This window comes from Macaca thibetana, chromosome 18 (assembly GCF_024542745.1).
Source record: "Macaca thibetana thibetana isolate TM-01 chromosome 18, ASM2454274v1, whole genome shotgun sequence".
Classification (NCBI taxonomy): Eukaryota; Metazoa; Chordata; class Mammalia; order Primates; family Cercopithecidae; genus Macaca; species Macaca thibetana.
The window spans coordinates 21,854,480-21,874,204 of NC_065595.1; the positions used below are offsets into that span (position 1 = coordinate 21,854,480).

Sequence of the window (19,725 nt, forward strand, 5' to 3'; positions counted from 1 at the left end):
TAAACTAGAGTTTCCCAGGAGAAAAGGCAGTCCCAGCACCAGTACCAAAGACAGCTATCAGCCTGTGCCCACCCACTCCCACCCACCCATTTGTGCAGGGGCCAGATGCAGGCTGAGGAGACCCTCTGGAAACACCCTTTACAGTCAATCTAATTCCTCTGCAAGAACTACAAACACTGAGTAAGGAAATCAAGGAATTAATGCCAGACTTCACGATGAAAACGGAGCCAAATAAAAGCAGCAGCCTTACCCAGGTTGTGGTCTTTGTGTTATGATCAATGAAGAAGGGCCGGCCGTTTGGCGCTATCCTCATTTCCCAGCCGGGTGGCAAGAAGCTCTGTGTGACTTTGTGTTGTGGTTTGGGGGAGTTGTAAGGTGATGGCTGTGGGGACTGTGGGTTGGAAAGGGTGTCTTTCACAGCCCGACGTACGGGTGAGTCCTTGGCACCCTAAAGAATAACAATTAGCATTAGAACTCTTCAGCAGCTGCGATTCCAATGTGCCAAAATGTACCTGGCTATTGTAGGAGGCTTCTCTTTGGAGGCGGACAAGAGGGAAGATTCCCAAAACCTGTTTTCTGTCATTCATTTACTTTTAAATCAATCTAACTTTACATTTCCTCTGTTGGATAAACACACAACAATATTAAGTACTTATAATCACCATCCTTTGGTAGCTACTCAGTATGTACCAAAAATACTGTTCTGTACTAAGCATTATGGATGGAGATTTTACAGAGTAGAGAAAAACGTGCCCTTGCTCTTAATGAGCTCACAGTCTAATGAAGAATAGATTGGCAAGTTTTAGAGCACAGAAGAGAAAAACCTACATCAATAAAGACAATGATCTGGAATCTCACAGTTGTTACCCATGACGTTCATATCAGTGTGTGGAAGAGACGGCATCCATTCCCACTTATTGGCATCTGGACCCAGGGCATGGAGAAGCCTACAGTTGTCTCTAAGACACAGTCAAGCTTAGGACCTCAAACCTTTGCTCTTTGGCTTCTCTAACTCTGACATTTGTGATGTTAAAGGATGGCACCAAAACAATACAAACACGACAGAGAGCACAAGCAGATGCCCAGCCACGATGCAGATATGCAAATATGCATCAGAAACATGTATGCCCATAGAATGAAAGACCCTACAGTCGAAAGAAAAAAAATGATCAAAGCAATAGCTATGTTGAAAAACTCAATATCAGCACTTGGTATTTGAAAGACAGATTATGCAATTCTAATGAGGTAACAGGCAAAAAGAAGCGAAACACAACAAGAACGGTGGAAGTCCTGAAAAGAGAGTGCCCACGTCCAGCACAAGTCACTGCGGCCTTAGCCAAATGAGAATGAGAATCAGGTGAGAGAGTCCAGGAATGTTAACTGGGCGAGACAGAGAAGCAGGTAGAAAGGCTGCACAAGAACACCCTTCACCACCAACACAACGACTGATCAGAGAGAGGAGGTGGCTGCCAAACTGAAGGCAGAGTTAAGAGAGAAGAAAGAATGGGAGTCACAGGACAGAGTGAGTCCAGTTAGATGAGGTAGCCGTCTCACCTCCAGCGGGGCAGATAAAGTTACTGTTGGCGAGCTGAGGCTACGAGGCCGGCGGATCTGAGGCTCGATTAGATGGTTGTTACTGTTTGTGGCTGATCCAGACGCACCATCTTCTGCAAGCTATTTTGGAGGCAAAAACAAGTTAGCTTCATAGGAGGATCTCCCTGTGTGTGTGATTAGGAGCGCGAACCCAAACAACAACGCAAACAGCAATAATAAGAGGTCTGGCCTATTTAAAGCGTGGAGGAAATAATTAAACATAATGATGGGGGAAAGGATGGGGAAACACATTCAAGGGAAATAAAAATGAATCACTAGCCCAGCATAAAAACTAGCCTCAGATTAAAGGCAGGGGGTGGGGGGTGGGGCAGGAAAGAAGCTACACACTGTAATAGGCTCTTACTTTGAAAATATCTTTCACTTCACATTTTAAAAATGTATTCAGTGATAAACTGATTTGGAAAGCAAATTCTTCCTTAGGCTATTATTGTATTTAAAGTAATGCATTTTCTTTGTGAGACAGCTTTTTACAAATATGACTCTTTCAGAACAATAGATAAACACCAGGGAGGGAGGTCGGTCATGTACATTTCGGCTTCTATGGCCTGCGGTTTTAAGTTGGATGGCGATCTTCGTACCTGCACGATAGGTCGAGTCCAAGTTGTGGTTCGATTGTTATGATTGACATAGTATGTGCGCCCCTTAGCATCTTTTCTTTCTTCCCAGCCTGAAGGCAGACCCGGCGTGGTATGTACATAGGCCACTGATGGCTGTTTGTGCAAGAAATCATTATTATTTAATACCTTGCATTTGATTTCTGATCAGTTTAATAAAATAATGTACACCCAGATAATTATTTTCTCTAGACAAAGTTAATTAGTTCTATTTACATAGAAAATACTTCCAAGTGTCTGGAAAACAGCAATAGATTTCCAATAGCTTCAAATCTACTGTGGAATGAACCCCACACAGTTGCAGATCCAAATTCTTACAGAACTTGGTTCTAACACCCCCGTAGTCTTAAATGTAAAGGGTTGCTGCTAAGGTGATCATAGGGGAAGGGAAAAACATTATCATCTGTTCTGGCTACTAAATTCCACTGCCAAACCGGGTAGAGCTTAAAGGTATTTCAAACTGCCCAGTGTCACTGTGTATGAGAGGGATGCTCTGAGTTTCTCCTCGATGTAGCTCCCATGGGGTGCTCTTCTAGCTTAGTCCTAAATTTCTCCATCAGCTTAGGACCCTTACACTGTACCTTTTGGGGCAAAATTTTAAAATCCCAACACACAGCCCCTTCTCTAGGATGCTGACGGTCACACAGTAGCATATAATCTGGAGTACCACCCAGGACATCTGTGTGCCCCAGCTCAGGAAGTCTCCCAGCACCCAGCCTCACACCCGAGGCTGTGTGCACCCAAGTCCGCTGATAGAAGTGTGTTTCTTTGAAGGCGAACACAGCTTGGCAGTCTTTGGATTTAGAGACCTGTCCAACATAGAGTGACTGTATTTAGACAGTCCACATTTGATCACTAGAAGATCCCTGAGAAACAGTCTAAGAAATGCAGTGTGGATGGAGAAACGCTGAAAAACAAGGATGTGTTGATGATGTATGGAGGCACTGGGACAGATGCTGGAGATCAGAGCTGTCCCAGGAAGGCTTGAACGCATAGGTGATGCATGTAAGGTCTGTGCCTGCAAAACGGCTCTAAGTGGGGAAAAGCTCAGAAACCAGAAGCCGACCACAGCTACACCACGGCTCCTAGGACAATCTAAAAGTATAGGAACCCATGCCTTAGGAATAACCTCTCATGTGAGGTTACAAAAGGAAGCTGCTTCTTTTAGAGTACTCCTCCTTTCTCTAGCCAGGATCTTCTCCTGTCCCTCCAGATATTTTAGCAGGTGTCATTTTCTTGCTATTAGGCTGAGGATACAAATTTCCTCTGAACCCAACTTCTTCCTGTGCTTATGCCACCTCTTCCCTGCACTACCAACAATGTGTCTTGGTGAAGATGATCACTTGGAGTTCCTTGGTGGACCCCAGGATCTCAAATTAGAGAGGGCACCAACAAGGATGCTGCCAAGTAATTTGGAAACCCCATCTACAGAGAAGCAATATGCTAACCTCACAGGCTTAAAAGCACAATTCAGAGAAGGATCACCTGTGTAAGATCATGAAGCAGCTGATTTTAGATTATGCGTAAGAAAACTTTCTGCTAAAAATGTAGCAACCATTTCCTTAACATTTCCCGAGATAAAGTCCTAAAGCTCCATAAAGATAGTTTATAAAGACAGAGAGACTCAGATCATAGAGCATTCTGGATCCAGGTGTGGAGACTCAGCAGGAGCAGAAGAAACATCAACACTGACTTAATCCTTTCATGAATATTAAACATCAAGGAATTAGCACGCAGTCCTAGTGAAGCTCCTTCCTCCCCTCCCCTCTAGCAGTGATGCCAACACAAAGGGCTACGTGGATCTGGGCACTTCAATGGACTCCTCTGCTGAGCTAAGTTGTAACCTAAGTTCGTGGTCAATTAGTATATCTGGCAAAGTATGTGCTATCAAGTTTTGACTTACTATTGTTTATCCAATCAATCAAATACTAAATGGAATTTGTTACATTCTCAGGTCCCTCTTCCCAGAGCCCTCCCCTTCCGGTGATCCACCTCCCCCTCTCCCGGGCCCCTTCCCTCCCACAACTCCCCCACAACTCCCCCCGTCCTGCCTCTGGAAAACTCAGCTCTGGAAACCTTAAGGATATTTTTGCAGTTACTGAATCTCTGGAAAGGACACTGAGGAGGCAACTGATAAACTGAACACACTTGGATGTGTCATAGATCATCTCAGAACTGAATCCTAAAGCTGTATGAATTCTAACAACCAGGTTACTTTGTTTTTTTCCTTTTTTTTTTTTTTTGAGACATAGTCTCGCTCTGTCACCCAGGCTGGAGTACAGTGGCGCAATCTCCACTCACTGCAACCTCTGCCTCCCACGTTCAAGTGATTCTCCTGTCTCAGCCTCCCGAGTAGCTGGGATTACACATGCGCGCCACCATGCCCAGCTAATTTTTGTATTTTTAGTAGCAGGGGGGTTTCACCATGTTGGTCAGGCTGGTCTCGAACTGCTGACTTCAGGTGATCCACCCGCTTCGGCCTCTCAAAGCGCTGGGATTACCGGTGTGAGCCACTGCACCCGGCCATACAGGTTACTTTCATACAGCCACAGTGAACAGCACTAATCAGTTTGTGGAAAATTACGCGTGTAGTACAGAACACTGAATTTGATTAAAATGTTCATTCTCTCTTCTATTGAGAACTGAACTGGCAACCTGTAATTTAGTTACATTTATGTGAGAGGGCCATTTGGAGATGTTTCTTTACAGTGTTCTTTCCAAATGACCACAAAGAACAACCTGTGCTGATGATTTCATTTGTAACTCACACTGCCTCCCACCCTGCGTGGCTAGTTGAGGGGGCAGGACTCAGCTTCTACAGACAGACCATGGAAGGGCCCGCCACGAAGCCAAAACCAGCCTCCTGCTGTTCTATGCTTGTGAGCATGTTCCACACTAGCTTAACAAAAAAGTAATCAAGAAACCAGTTAGAAATTGCGACTTAGCTTAACATTTCACAGCTTTTCATCGTAGACTGAATACACTACTGCTTTGTGATGCCCAAAAGCCATTAGCTAGAACTTCCTAGTGGCTCTTTCATTTAAATAAAGAACATGATTGTAAGCTGCAGAAGTTTCAATATGCTTTTAAAAATAACCACTTTGATGCTGACCATCACAGATTTGCCAAGACTTGCACCAACCCTGTACTGGTGGCCTTGTGTATTTTTAGAATATATACAACAAAGACTGAAAAGACTGTGATATCCCTCTCCTTTTATCTCATGGGGAGGGCCCTGGCTTAGTCTGCCAGAAAGTGACACCACTGTGCATTTATTTGCCTTAAATCAAAGGGCTGTGGTTTCTTGGCTGAGAATCAGTGCCTGTTTATTAGACTACAGGAATGAAAGCACTATCATAGAAAGAAAGCTATACCAGGACGGTTACTTCAGCACAGCGTATGGAGTCAAAAGGGCAGGGTAGGGGGAGCGGAAAGTCCTTGAATTTTGGGAAATTAACATCCTAGTGCCTTCACATCACTGAATATTGTGTAATTATTAATATGTCCCAGAAGAATGACCATAAGTAAAAATCAAGTTGCTGAGTAATGTCTATACGACATCCCATTTTAAAAAAATAAAATAAAGTGGCACAATGTGTACCTATGTGTACGCAGCCGTATGTCTGAGACAGCACACGCGGAGTGAGATGATATAATCTCACGGTGGCTCCAGCCCAGGACAATACACTTCAGTGTGAGTGACGGGCAGAGGAACAGAGTGGATACCGAAGAGGGAAACACAGGGTGAAGAGACAGAATTGCAAGACAGAAAGTCAAGGGCACTTATGACAAAGGATGGAAGAGAATACCATACAAACAAGAATACCATAAATTAACCTGTGGAAGAGAAACATGCAGGATACAGCTGAAGAGAAACGGATGTGATCCTTTCAAACCTAACTAGGTAGGGAGATCTATCTCTTCTACCAGAGTAGATGAAACACTTAGGAACGAATATTGCCAAGCCTGCGGGAAGAAAAAACCCAACCCATGCTGAAACTCAGTGACGGGGAGGGGAGAGTGCAGGCAAGAAGGCAAGAAAAGGGCAGTCTAAAGTGCCACCCGTGATCTCATTCAGAGGGGTCACTTTGTCCTGCCAGGTGACCCTTGCCATGGAGCCTGGTACTGCAATAATTCCATTCACACTTCATTTACTACATCAGCTACCACAACTCTCCAAAGCTACAAGCAGGTTGCAAGGCCAACAAAATACAAAAATAGGTGATATACAGATGATGTTCATCAGCACTGAATTCTACTAAAATTACTTCACAAAATGATCTTGTCCCCCTCGAAGCTCCACTACTCCCACAGAAATTGTAAATGCACAGTGGGAAATAGTTCATGTAGAATTTCTTGAATTCTACTGGAGGCTGCCTCACTCAACACATGACTCACGTAAACCACCGTAGCTCAATACCTTAACCTGAGCTGAGTGTTCCGGGGCTGACTGTTGCCAGTTTGAATTTCCCCTGTACAATGCTGAGCATTAAATTGAAGTCATCAACATCTTTTAGAAAATCAGCAATTGTATACGTAAAGCTATCCACAAGTAATGAGCAGTTACAGCAAAATACAGCACAGGTGAAACAATAAGGAAATTCTTTAAACAGCTACTGCAGTGCAAAGCATAAACTACAAGCTAGCCTAACTTCAGGGATCAAGTAGAAAACAGGCAATTAAAATACATGGTCAAATCTAAGTCACCCACAAACAAGAATACCATAAATTATTCAAAATAATGAATAAGAATGGTTGGCTTACAGAAACATCAATTTTTCTAGATCACTTAGATATCTTAATTATCCTCCCCTGGTATTATGGAAACTTGTTCATTCCTGTGAGGAGACCCCCTGGTGGCAGAGAAAGGGTCACTGGTGCATTCTGGAGACAAGAAAAGTCTAACCCCCTGTTAGAAATGTGGTAGGGGAGATACAGAAAAGAGAATGGCCCTGGGAACACCCAGAAATCACACTCAGTCTCATGCAATTCCTGTGGCTTCTCTGATTATCTTCCAACCAAATTATTTTTACCACGCATTCTAAGGAAAAGGAAAAACTTATCAGGAGTACAAACACTTAAAGCCAAAAATATCTTCTAAATGGTAAAGTTAAACGCACTTAACCAAAGCCTGATAGTATTCCTGAGAAAATTATGTGGAACTAAAAAATCATTCTATCTTACCCAGTACCTTTAAATAATCCCAAAATGAGAAGCTTAAAATAAGAAATGTGTGCAGCTTTGTAGCACAAAGGAGCTAATCTTATTTTTAAAAAGAGCGTATATTCACCACTACATGAAATATTAAAACTGCCCCACAGCCTCTTGCCATTGATGTCTGATAAAGTGGATCATTACCGTTGGTTCCTCACCACCCGTGACAGTTGATGAACGTGCTCTCCTAGCTGGGGCACTGGGCTGTGAATGATAATTTACATCAGTAAAATGCACTTAGGGGATGACCCACGGCTGTCTGAATCAGGGACCACTGTTGTGGCAGCGCTGTAAGGCAGGTGACATGAGATCAGAATCCCTGAAACCCACTCTGTCCAGACAAAGCCGAGCAGTCGCTGATGACCAGTAGCACAAAGGAAGCTGACCCCTATGCCACCCGAGGTGGCTCATCCTTGATCTGGGTAAACAATGACCACCTCAAAAGAGTGAGCTGCCTTAGAGAAAAATGGAAAGCTGGTCTGGTTTTGCCCCCCACTATCAAATAATTAGCAGATTCTAAAATCTGCCAACACTCAAAACTCAAGAGGCCACTGGTGATCAGTGAGTTTACAGCATCATAAAGTACAAAGAAAGAGGGAGGAATCACCAGTTTCCAGGAAAGTGAGCTCTTTGGGAAATAAAATTGACATTGATTTTGAAAAGGAGAGAAAGTGCCATTCGTTCAAGGAAAATCACAGATCATGAGGCTGAGAAGGATCCCACCAGTCCATCTCAGTTAATTGTTTTGTTTGTGGGGCCCTGTACTGAAACCATCCCAGAAAAGATGCTCTTCTCAAGCTTATTATTAAGTCTCTCCAGCGTAAGTCACAAATGACTCGATTATTTTGGCTGCTTCCTTGACTAGTATACTTATTAATTTTTTCTCAAACATAAAAAATGAAAACCTAGGCCGAAATATCCTTTGAAGTCAAGAAAAAACATACACGAGAGGAAAGACACTGTAATTTCAAAAACCTTAAATGCACTTTTCCCCCTTCAAATTCATACATAATACATTATTAGTCTTAAAAATGATCAAGGTTTTAGAGCAACAGACAAAAACTGTCAAGGTAAAATATCAAATTGAACACGTTAAAACCACGTATTTTCACCTCCAAAAGAAGAAACAAATTTATGTAAAATTTCTTATTTTTAATGTGTACATCAAACATCTCTCAAGGCAGTTCTAGTCTAGCTTCCAACTTGAATATTTATTTTTACATACATCAGATGTTACAAAATTCCCTACACTTCTACGTTTGCTGATAGCTATTAAAATGATGAGGGAGTTGGAAAGAATTATAGCCAATTCCTGGTGAGCAGAGCTGCCTTTAAAGAGAAGGTACAGAGGCTCTGTAGAGTTCAGACTTCAGGTCATTAGGAAGAGAAAGGAACATGTGGATGGTCGCCCAGAAGAGTTCTTCCCGGTTAAAGGGACTCGTGTTTTCAAAGTACAGATCACTGGAGCATAACTATAGTAACTCAGTAAAATAAAAGGAATTACGAATGTACCAAGAAGTTTAAGTGAGCAAATCAAAATTGGTATAAATTTGGGTGAAAAACTAAAGCAGTGAAGGTTCCAGCATTTTAGAGATGGGTGGCAGTAACAATTCTCTGTACTGGAAATCCACTTTCCTAGGGCAATTTGCCAGGAAATTTAAAAACATCTCATTTATATGGTAAATAAATTTACACAGGAAAAACTCTTTTTGCAGCAGCCCAGATGATCGTAAATGAAAGCCCAAAAAGTTAACTGATGACTGGAAATGAGCATGGGTTACCGGTGGTAGATGGCCCTGTTCTGCAACCGCATCGGTGACACTGCATGACCTCAACCTTGAGGAGGGTTCTCTTTGCTGGAAGGAGAAGAAAAGACAGGAAGCATCAAGAAATATATTCTTAAAAGCAGCTTTCATTGGTTTAACAAATACATCACTCAACCATATTCACCGCTCTTCGATATTAGAAGGTAATTAAACGAAACATCTTTTCAGAGCAAGGACAGTCATCCTTGAAAAAGTCATCTTCCACTTTAATTTTCAGTTAAGCAGACTGGAATTTTGATTGGTCCTTAGAATTAATGGCAAAAATAAGAGGAGACCAAAACTTTCGGAAGGAGACTCAACAGGACTCTGCAACACTCCAATGCTGCTTTACAAACAGGAAGAAGCTAGCAGTCTTGTAGTTTGCTTTAAGATGCACCCTCCAGGTAAATTTTAATGTGATGTGAATAGAGGGAAAAAGAGGAAGAAACAGTGATATGTGGCTACCCACATTTATTGATTATTACAATTGACAAAGAGTCAGTTGCATCCTATATTCAGAGGAGCTCAGACATCATCTTGGCCTACTTCTGAAAGATCTGGTATTTATAATTTTAGCTGCTGCTGCTTCTTTTTTTCTTGAAACCGAGTCTTGTTCTACTGCCCAGGCTGGAGTGCAGTGGCGTGATCTCAGCTCACTGCAACCTCTGCCTCCTAGGTTCCAGCGATTCTCCTGTCTCAGCCTCCTGAGTAGCTGGGACTACAAGCCCCCGCCATTACACTCGGCTAATTTTTTATATTTTTAGTAGAGATGGGTTTCCCCATATTGGTCAGGCTGGTCTCGACCTCCTGACCTCAGGTGATTCACGCACCTCGGCCTCCCAAAGTACTGGGATTACAGGCGTGAGCCTCCATGCTCAGCCAATTTCAGCTTCTAAGCGGACTTCAAGTAGTAAAGACAGGAATAATTAAAAATAGTGAGATCAAGCTAAAATAAAAAAAGATGCAGTGTGTAGTGTCTAATATTCCTCTCACTTGTTTGTATTAGTCTATGTGGTTAAATGAAGCCTAACTGACAGGAATGAAGATTAGCAGCAGGTCACACACAGAAGCCAGAGTCTCCTTATCAGCAAGTTTATCCATGGTATCAATTTCTAGTATTCACTCATTTTTAATATTTTGTGATAAGTAAATGGTACAACAAGACTCTGTGGTAGGGATGGGGGACAATTCACATCTTTCCACACTGGTTACTGTGAAAGAGTCAGTCTTTAATAAAAGCGTCACTGTTGCTCAGGCTGGAGTGCAGTGGCGTGATCTTGGCTCACTGCAACCTCTGCCTCCCGCGTTCAAGAAATTTTTGTGCCTCGGCCTCCTGAGTAGCTGGAACTACAGGTGCACCTCACCACACTCAGCTAAGTTTTGCATTTTTAGTAGAGACAGGGTTTCACCATGTTGGCCAGGCTGGTCTTGAACTCCTGACCTCAGGTGATCTACCTGCTTCAGCCTCTCAAAGTGCTGGCACTACAAGCATGAGCCACTGCGCCCAGCCAAAGCTCAAGTTCTTGCCCTTGAATACAGAGTAATCCCGATAAGCAAATATCCTATTTGACTCTCATTTAACAGTGAACATGATGTGAAAATAATACGATATTGTATTTGGGTCTTAAGGATATTTCATGCATCTAGAATAATTAAATGCAGGAGCTCCCCATTCAAAGAACTAGAATTGCTAACTTACTACTAATGCTGAAGAAAATTACGATGTTTACTTGGTTTACTAAAGGTGTGTTACTGCCATGGATTCTGTGGTACCTCCTTGGTTTTACAGGTTTTAAAAACAGGGCTTCATTGTTTATGTTGTTTCTATAACAACAGTTTTACCAATTCAAATATCCCATATATATGCAATCTCTTTTATCCTGTCCATTTAGTACTACATTTTCATCTTGGCGACACATCTCTTTTTGAAAAAGTCACAGAATTTTAATGTGAAATCACATTAACTGAATGACAAATGCAATTCATGTAATAGAGGCCTATAGTGTCTTTTAAAATAAAAACACCATAATCAAAAGTAACAATTTGTGAGTACTTACTTGCTTTTACATTGCATGCAGTGCTATCATTTCTGTTGGTTATGGTCACAGTAATGATTACTTTGTTTAGGATGCTATTTTCAGTGGAGTGACTACCATCATCTACTATTGCACACCTTTTTTTTTTTTGAGATGGAGCCTCGCTCTGTTGCCCAGGCTGGAGTGCAGTGGCTAGATCTCAGCTCACTGTAAGCTCCGCCTCCCAGGTTTACGCCATTCTCCTGCCTCAGCCTCCCGGGTAGCTGGGACTACAGGCACCCGCCACCTCACCTGGCTAGTTTTTTGTATTTTTTAGTAGAGACGGGGTTTCACCGTGTTAGCCAGGATGGTCTCGATCTCCTGACCTCGTGATCCGCCCATCTCGGCCTCCCAAAGTGCTGGGATTACAGCCTTGAGCCACCGCGCCCGGCCTTATTGCACACCTTTAAGTTCAGTTTCTTGAGAAACACTGAGACTTCATTTGCTCTTAATTCTAAGCATAAGCAGGGATTTTCTATGGGTTATTTCTGCACAGTTTTGTATTGTCAAACATGGAAGTCTTTGGGACTGATTCCATTGGGCTCAGGCATTAAGCCCATCTGAAGCTTCTAGAAAGTATGTTTCTGATGGTGGAGAGCCCCAGTTAAAATGCTACCTTGATGACAGTGCCACAATTTCACAACCTTTCTCAAGGTTCATATTCTGGGACTTAGGAGATGTCTTCTATCTCCCATTCAAACCTTGTTTTGGATGAGCCACTTAAGCATCATGCCCTTATTAGCGAAATGAGAATGATAAATCCTGAAGAATATGACTTAAGAGGACTGATTAGGCCTGATGGCTTTTAACTGTTACTGTGAAATACTACCTTTGTGATAAAGGTACTATTTTCATGAGCCTTTTGGCTGGGAAAGGAATTCTACAAGGTCAAAGCTAATAATTACAGACATCATGAAGTTTTACTTCTTTGCGTTCTTTATAAACCAAGAAAGTGTTAGTGGTATAGGGGTGAGCAAAGCTGCCTTCCAAATCAAGAAAGATTCTCACCTGCTTGGGCTAATTTTAGTGTAGCCCTGCTTCTCCTAGGGAAGGAGGAACTTTGGAAAATGTCAGAGTTAGCTGGGAGCTGGAAGACCCTTGGTCACTATTTACATAAGAGATTCTCCTAAAGCAACAAAAAACAATAAAACATTGCTCAGCTTTTCTTTCAAACAAGGCCACTACTTACAACCAAAGAGCTGAACTGTTCCCCATTGGAATCTGGAGTGATCTGAAGCCTTCTGCTCAGTTCCTCTGACAACTCCTGAGGGCTGGTCCGAGATCCTGGGGAGGCTGGTGGTGGGGGCAGAGCCAGACCGAGAGAGTCTCCAGCGATATTCACTTCCTCTGAAATGGTCTCCCAAGGCTTTCAGAGAAAGAGACACTGGGGTAAATGCTAGGAACTGGGGATCCACCCAGCTCCCCAACAAAGCTATGTAACAACAATAGCCATGGTGGTAACTACAATTAACACCTACTAAGTGCCTCTCATGAGGCACACAACCTTCACAATCATCATGAGGAAGATATGACTCCTCCCCCAATTAACAGATGAAGAAACTGAGGCACAGAGAATAACTTGCCCAAGGTAACAGCTAGCAAGTGGTAGGGCCATGATGTGAATCAAAGAGGCCTGGTTCCAGACAGAGGCTGTACTCTTACCCACTTTATAACACTGCCTCTCTGAACAGTGACTGATTTCCAGCACTTGTTACTGTATGTGTGGGCAAAAAACCAAACACACACACTTGTTTCTCTGGAGTTTACAAACAATTGTCAGGGATTTTCTTTTTTTTTTTTTTTTTAATTTATTTTTTATTATTATTATACTTTAAGTTCTAGGGTACATGTGCATAACGTGCAGGTTTGTTACATATGTATACTTGTGCCATGTTGCTGTGCTGCACCCTGTCATGGATTTTCTTTACTTTTAACCACTGAAGATTCACCATGACAGCAGTATAGAAGCTATATGCTGTAATTAAACAATAGTATAAAATAACTTAGAGTGAACGTATTATGGAATCATTACTTTTGCTTTTCCAAGTTGAATCACTGCATTGTAAATGACCTTCCTAACACAATGTCTAAGAAGAATGGATTTTTAGTACATAAACAGAGCTGATAAGACAGCACGGAAGATTATGGCTAATCTGTTGTTTATTTCATAACGTTTTAAGTAACATACCGTAACTATTTAAAGGGAAAATTACACATTTCTATTCACCTAAATTTATATTTTCATGGTAACAAATCTCTTTCAAGTGTCAAAGCGACTCAATAAAAATATGCATATGATACCCAAACAAGTTACAGGGCTCATTCGATAGCTCAACTATCATAAAAACAAGTTGTCATTTAATGAGACATGGTTAGACCCTGGTGAAAAATAAATTACAAAGTAAAAATATCTTAAGATTTTCATACTGAAAAATAATGTGGGCTGGATGCAGTGGCTCACACCTGTAATCCCAGCACTTTGGAAGGCCGAGGTGGGTGGATTATGAGGTCAGGAGTTCAAGACCAGCCTGGCCAACATGGTGAAACCCCGTCTCTACAAAAAATACAAAAAAAAAAAAAAAAAAAAAAAAAAGAAAAGAAAAAAAATTAGCCAGTGTGATGGCATGTGTCTGTAATCCCAGCACTTCGGGAGGCTAAGGCAGTGAGCGGATCACAAGGTCAGGAGATTGAGACCATCCTGGTCAACATGGTGAAACCCATATCTACTACAAATACAAAAACTAGCCAGGTATGGTGATGTGTGCCTGTAATACCAGCTACTCAGGAGGCTGAGGCAGGAGAATTGCTTGAATCCAGGAGGCAGAGCTTGCAGTGAGCTGAGATTGCACCACTGCACTCCAGCCTGGGAGACAGAGCAAGACACTGTCTTGAAAAAAAAAAATAATAAAAATAATGTTATTTCCATTTCTATCAATATAGAACTACATATCCTTGTCAAATACGACTTTTATAGTCACTTTCAAGTTAATTAATATCCAGCTGGTAATTAATTCACTGCGTCACTGTAATCTTTACATTCTCAACAATGTTTACCGAGAGAAGAAACTATGATATAAAATCAAGCTGGAGAACATGGGAAGAAGGAGCTGCCGGGCTTTGCAGCATTCTGGTGACATCGTACCTCGGGGACATCCCCGCCCTCAGAAGGCTCGGGCTCCAAGTCCTCACTGATATGCCTGCGGGAGCGGAAGCGACGGTGCGCTGCCTCCTGGTTGATCTGTCTGATGTTATTGTCCGACTCGGAGGACACGTCCCTGAGCACGTGGGAAAGGGGGAAGGAGAAGAAGAGAAGCGGTTGAGATCGGGCCCTTCATGACAGTCCAATGCTCATGGAGGGCCAGATGCCCACTGAAGTGTCAGCATCAAACACTGACAACTTAGCTGGTCATCCAGTGTGAGAATTCTCCCACCATATCATGCCTAAAATAGGTTAAGGTTCATTGCAATCAAATACATGCAGTTTTGAAATGCATTAGTCACACCGTTCTGAGCATCTTTCAGGTATACATTTCAAAATATACCTTAGTGTTTAATAAAAAACAGAAATCAAAGTCCTCCGCCCATATGCCCAAGTGACAAGTCAGGCCTCTGGGAGCAGAGGTGACAGGTGAGTTCACACAGCAGCTGGGCAGTCCCAATCCTTCTAGAAATCCAGCAATCATAAGGCAGCTACTTTTGGTCACCAGCAATTTGACCAAAGACTACAAAAGGTACAAATTCAAAGCTGTCATCTGGAGGGAAGTATACCTGATCCAACATGAATTTTTTTCAGCTGCTTTCTAGCTCATTTTGACAGAATCTCAAAATCGTGACACTGCATTTCCCCCCTTTACCCTACTTTAAAAATCCTAATAACATCAGGAGATAACCTCTCTAGTCAGCTGGGGTCTGAACACTGCAACATCATACCCTATTTTTTGTCATGTGATACTCTCAATTCAGGATCTAAAAGTTTTGATTCAATTTGGAAAACTTTTTTGGGCTGGGCGTGGTGGCTCATGCCTGTAATGCCAGCACTTTGGGAGGCCAAAGCGGGTGAATCCCTTGAGGTCAAGAGCTCGAGACGCGCCTGGCCAACATGGTGAAACCCCGTCTCTACTAAAAATACAACAATTAGCCGAGTGTGGTGGCGTGTGCCTGTAGTCTCCGCTACTCAGGAGGCTGAAGAAGGAGAATCACCTGAGCCCGGGAGGTGGAGGTTGCAATGAGCTGAGATTGCAACACTGTACTCCAGCCAGGGGAGCAGAGTGCGACTCCTTCTCAAAAAAAAAAACACCACACAAACTTTTTTTTTGCAGTAAATTATAGGCAATCATAATCATACTTTGGGGGAAAATACTAGTCAGAGGCTTTTAGTGTACAAGTTTAAATGCCAAAAAGTTTTTCAGGGAAAACTCTCACAGACACTTTCAATAAGGCAGTATATCCCATTAACAAAAATTATGTCACAAGTTAGTATCTCAAAAGTTGAAATCTTTATTTCAGACTAATTGAAATATACTACTTATCAAGAACACTCATTATAGACTCTTTCTAAAACACAAATTTTAAAGTTTTCTCACACATTCTGAAATGAACTTATACTATATCCCAATAAAGAGCCTGCCAGCAGAGGTTGTGGTGGAAACTCTTGTTCCTTAACTAACTTTCCTCTTGCCTTCTAGAAGTCATGCCCGTTGGAAGCAGGAGCTCCTCAGGTTCTGCCAAGTCCTGCTGTGTCCTTTCTGGTTCAGCCTCTCCCTTTGACATTGCTGCCTCACTGATACGGCAGTTACGCCTCTGCCTTCTCCCAAAACTACATGTGAACCCGAACTTGGATTCAGAGCTGCATTTTTTGGCCGGGCACGGTGGCCCACACCTGTAATCCTAGCACTTTGGGAGGCTTTGTCTTGGCTGCTAGGCAGCTCGGGTGAGCGGAGTTTGAGATCAGCTTGACCAACATGGTGAAACTTTCCATCTTTATAAAAATACAAACATTAGCTGGGCATGGTGGTGGGCGCCTGGAATCCCAGCTACTCAGGAGGCCGAGGCAGGAGAATCGCTTGAACCTGGGAGGTGGAGGTTGCAGTGAGCCGAGATGGCACCACTGCGGGTGATAGACTGAGACTCTGTCTCAAACAAACAACAACCGAAAAAGAACTGCATTTTTCCCTTGTTGCTCTAGACTAGTGAAGAGCCAGCAAGTTATACCTTTTGTTTTAGTTTCTGGGACACTGTCACCAAAGATGGTTTCTCTTTTAAACCCCTTTTTGAGGTCTTCTCAACACACTAAAAAGCTGTTCATGTTTAATGTACACCCCTTGATGAGTGTGGGGACATGTATACACCTGTAGAGCCATCAAAAAAATAGTATATATTTAAAAATGTAGGAAGTGTTTTCTCCAGAATTCCCTCATTAGTTTCACAACTCAGTGAGGTAGAGAAAGTAGCAATTCTCCCCATTTGTCCCCAAAATACAAACTCCAATTTGCATGATCCTTATTTATGAAGTTGAATATTTTTCCATATATGTATTAGCTGTCAGGATTTTTCCCTTTGTGAGTTGCTCCTAGCCACTTTTCTGCAGAGGTCGCATGAGGACCTACCTTTTCAGGTACTTCTTTCTCATGCTGTTGAGCAAAGGTAGATAATGGTGCTTTGCTTAGGATACTGCTGCCAAGATTCTTCTAGTCACTACATGTAACCAAGCCCAAGGTGGGTCCAAATTCGTTTTTACTACAAATAGCTACGATGGATTACAACAATTCTAATAGCTATGGGCATGAATCAAAAGGAAATTGTAAGCAATAATATAAAAAACAAAAAGAATCCACCAAACTATTTCCATGGGAAAAAATTTTAACAAAAGATAGTTCAGCATTACGCAGCTGCTCTGATATTTTTGCTGTCCTGAGACTATTGTGCTGTCTTGAGCGAATGCCCACGCTGGGTCGTCTAAAGCTGATCACGAACGGCTGATATTCACGAGAACCCACCTGGGGGCTCAGGGAAGACAGCTATTTGTTGTTCCAGATTCTGTAAGCTTTATCTCTAAATTAAACAACACCTAGACCAGAAGACTTGGCCACCCTCCCCAACCACAGTCATATGTAGAGTATCTTTGCAATTTCTAAAGATAAAAGGTTTTTAAGAACATGATACCTCATACTGCTTGTTGTCTAAAATGTATTATTAGCCAATTTCTTTCAGAGTTCGAGTAGACAAGAAAATTATACTACCCTGTAGACTTGCTTTTATTACATACTGAAAGTTATATAGTTCATCGATAATTTCCTCCTTGTCTTGGCTGCTAGGCAGCTCATAATTTCTAGGATAAAATTCCTTTTCCTTAAGACTTTGTTTTTGCCCTTTGATGTATTATCAATAGACTTAGATCTTGCTATATAAAATGATTTAAAAACAAGCTGCTACAAAACCATTTTTAAAGTTCATGAGTTTTAACCAGTGTTTATTTGCTATCAATCAAACTGCAAATTGCTGAGGGAACAAAACAGGAATTGGTTTACTGCATCCCTGAGGCTGGTGAGGGATTAAAATACACAGTAATTACTAATTCTGATTTTGCAACTCTGCCATGTGTTTCTGATTATATTAAGAAGGTAACATTTCCTTAAAAAAAGAAAAAATTTTTTTCTGAGGTTTCCAAATCAACACTTTGAAGAGAGTAAAAATCCAAAAACTTAGAGAAAACAGAAAATTGCAAAGCCAATTTGCTTGCTGGTTCTGTTCTGGGTCAGTTGGGAGAGAAACGTGAAGAAGAAAACAATATAATCAACAAATGTAAGACAGGTCTAAGAAAAACAACCTCTGCTTTGTATTTCAGAAATCGACATAAAAGAATACATAGAAAATAAATCAGCTCACATTGAAAATAGCAGCATGTGACTCAAAGGCAATTGCTTACAATATACAAGGTCTGACTGCTCTTGCATGCTTTACATAAATGGAGAGGAACCTCGTACCACACCACCATCTGCTCTTATTGACATATGATTTCTTTCCCAGCCTTGTCCCAGAGGGCCGCCATATTTGTCTCTAGCTGTGCAGTGCACGTGTTCCCGACCATCACACGGTACTCACATCAGGCTTGGTCGGTGCCACTGAGTGGTCCGGTTGTTGTGGTTGACATAGTAAGTTCGGCCTAAATTGTCCACTTTTTCTTCCCACCCGGGAGGCAGAGGAGGAGGAGGAAGCTCCTCTTGGTGCTGAGAAGCCGAGTCATTTGAGTCAACAACTTCCCATCCATGCTGTGGAATAAAGTGAGAGGGATGATTTTGAGGTTGGTTTTTCGGCTGTGAGGAAGAGGTCATCACAAGGGCAGCAAGGAGAAGCCCTGTGTGCCCGTCTCCTTGCTCTGGGGCTCTCTGGCTCTAGCCATGGCTTCGGGGACACATTTGAGTAAATTCCCAGTTGAAGGCCAAAAAAAAAAAAAAATCCATTCTAGAAACACCTCAAAAATATTTTGAGTAATGGCCAATTAATTGTGCTGCCCTCTAAGATGACTACATTGCAGGACAACATGATTTGGATCTGCACAGCTGGTGACACTACTTAAGTCACATCATACTCTTCCTATATGTCATGTTTGTTATTTTGACTTGAGGGCCTCCAAGGCTGTACAAAGCCCTGCCAATGATGCGGGTCACATTACAGCTGTCATCTTTTCAACACCTCCATGAGGTAAAGGGAGCAGGGAAGATGAGCTGCGCTGCACCTGTGTTCTAACAGAAATCATGGCGCAGGGGACCAGAGGCCCGGAGCCCTGTTGCTCCCCAGGGAGGCGGGCTTTGAGAGAGAAGCCTCCTCTTTGCATCCCGAACAACCGCAGGAGCCAGGAGTCTGAAAGCTGCCGCTTTCTACTCAGGCCCTCTACACTGGCTGTGTCCACACCAATGGGTTTCATGGTACCAAAATTCGAGTTCCATTTTTACAGCACATATTTTAGGCATTACGTATTTGCTTCCTAACATCCTCTGCTAAAATCACTGGAAAATTAAGTAATTCACTGGTTACTGCAGTTGGAAGGCAAGAAGAGTGCAAAAAATTCCTTGGATTTGAGATGAAAATCTGTTGACGTGCTTAAGAAATGTTAACATTCATAAATTTCTACCACCCACATTATTCCTCTTCATGTATATATAGAGATGAAGGCTTGGAAATGAAATAATGCCTGGAAATATGATCGCTGAGGCGGAGGGGTGTTCGGGTAACTTCTCCACCACACAGTATTCATGTATCACATACATGCAACAGCTGCAAACAGATGCGAGAATAAGCCCTAGAGAGGTCTCATTGAATGGACACTTTGAGAATATGAGAATTTGTCTAACAAAACAGCACTGTCCGAGGCGTGTGCTGAAAAGGTACGCTATGACCCACAGC

The 19,725-nt window shown here is 42.3% G+C and overlaps 1 protein-coding gene across 19 annotated transcripts in view; it reads right to left on the bottom strand.

The window, feature by feature from the left end:
* Positions 1–19,725, bottom strand: part of NEDD4L (NEDD4 like E3 ubiquitin protein ligase) — a 369,323-nt gene that overhangs the window by 53,915 nt on the left and 295,683 nt on the right. For 13 of the 19 annotated variants that reach the window (XM_050768039.1, XM_050768035.1, XM_050768045.1 and 10 more), the window contains 8 exons: positions 18,424–18,590; positions 14,465–14,597; positions 12,512–12,688; positions 9,224–9,298; positions 7,587–7,646; positions 2,193–2,324; positions 1,555–1,674; positions 251–448 (listed from right to left, as the gene is read on the bottom strand). In XM_050768039.1, coding sequence (XP_050623996.1) covers positions 251–448; positions 1,555–1,674; positions 2,193–2,324; positions 7,587–7,646; positions 9,224–9,298; positions 12,512–12,688; positions 14,465–14,597; positions 18,424–18,590 — 1,062 coding nt within the window. The remainder of the gene's footprint in view (positions 1–250; positions 449–1,554; positions 1,675–2,192; positions 2,325–7,586; positions 7,647–9,223; positions 9,299–12,511; positions 12,689–14,464; positions 14,598–18,423; positions 18,591–19,725) is intronic. The other 6 variants (XM_050768042.1, XM_050768041.1, XM_050768051.1 and 3 more) reach the window with 2 other exon arrangements.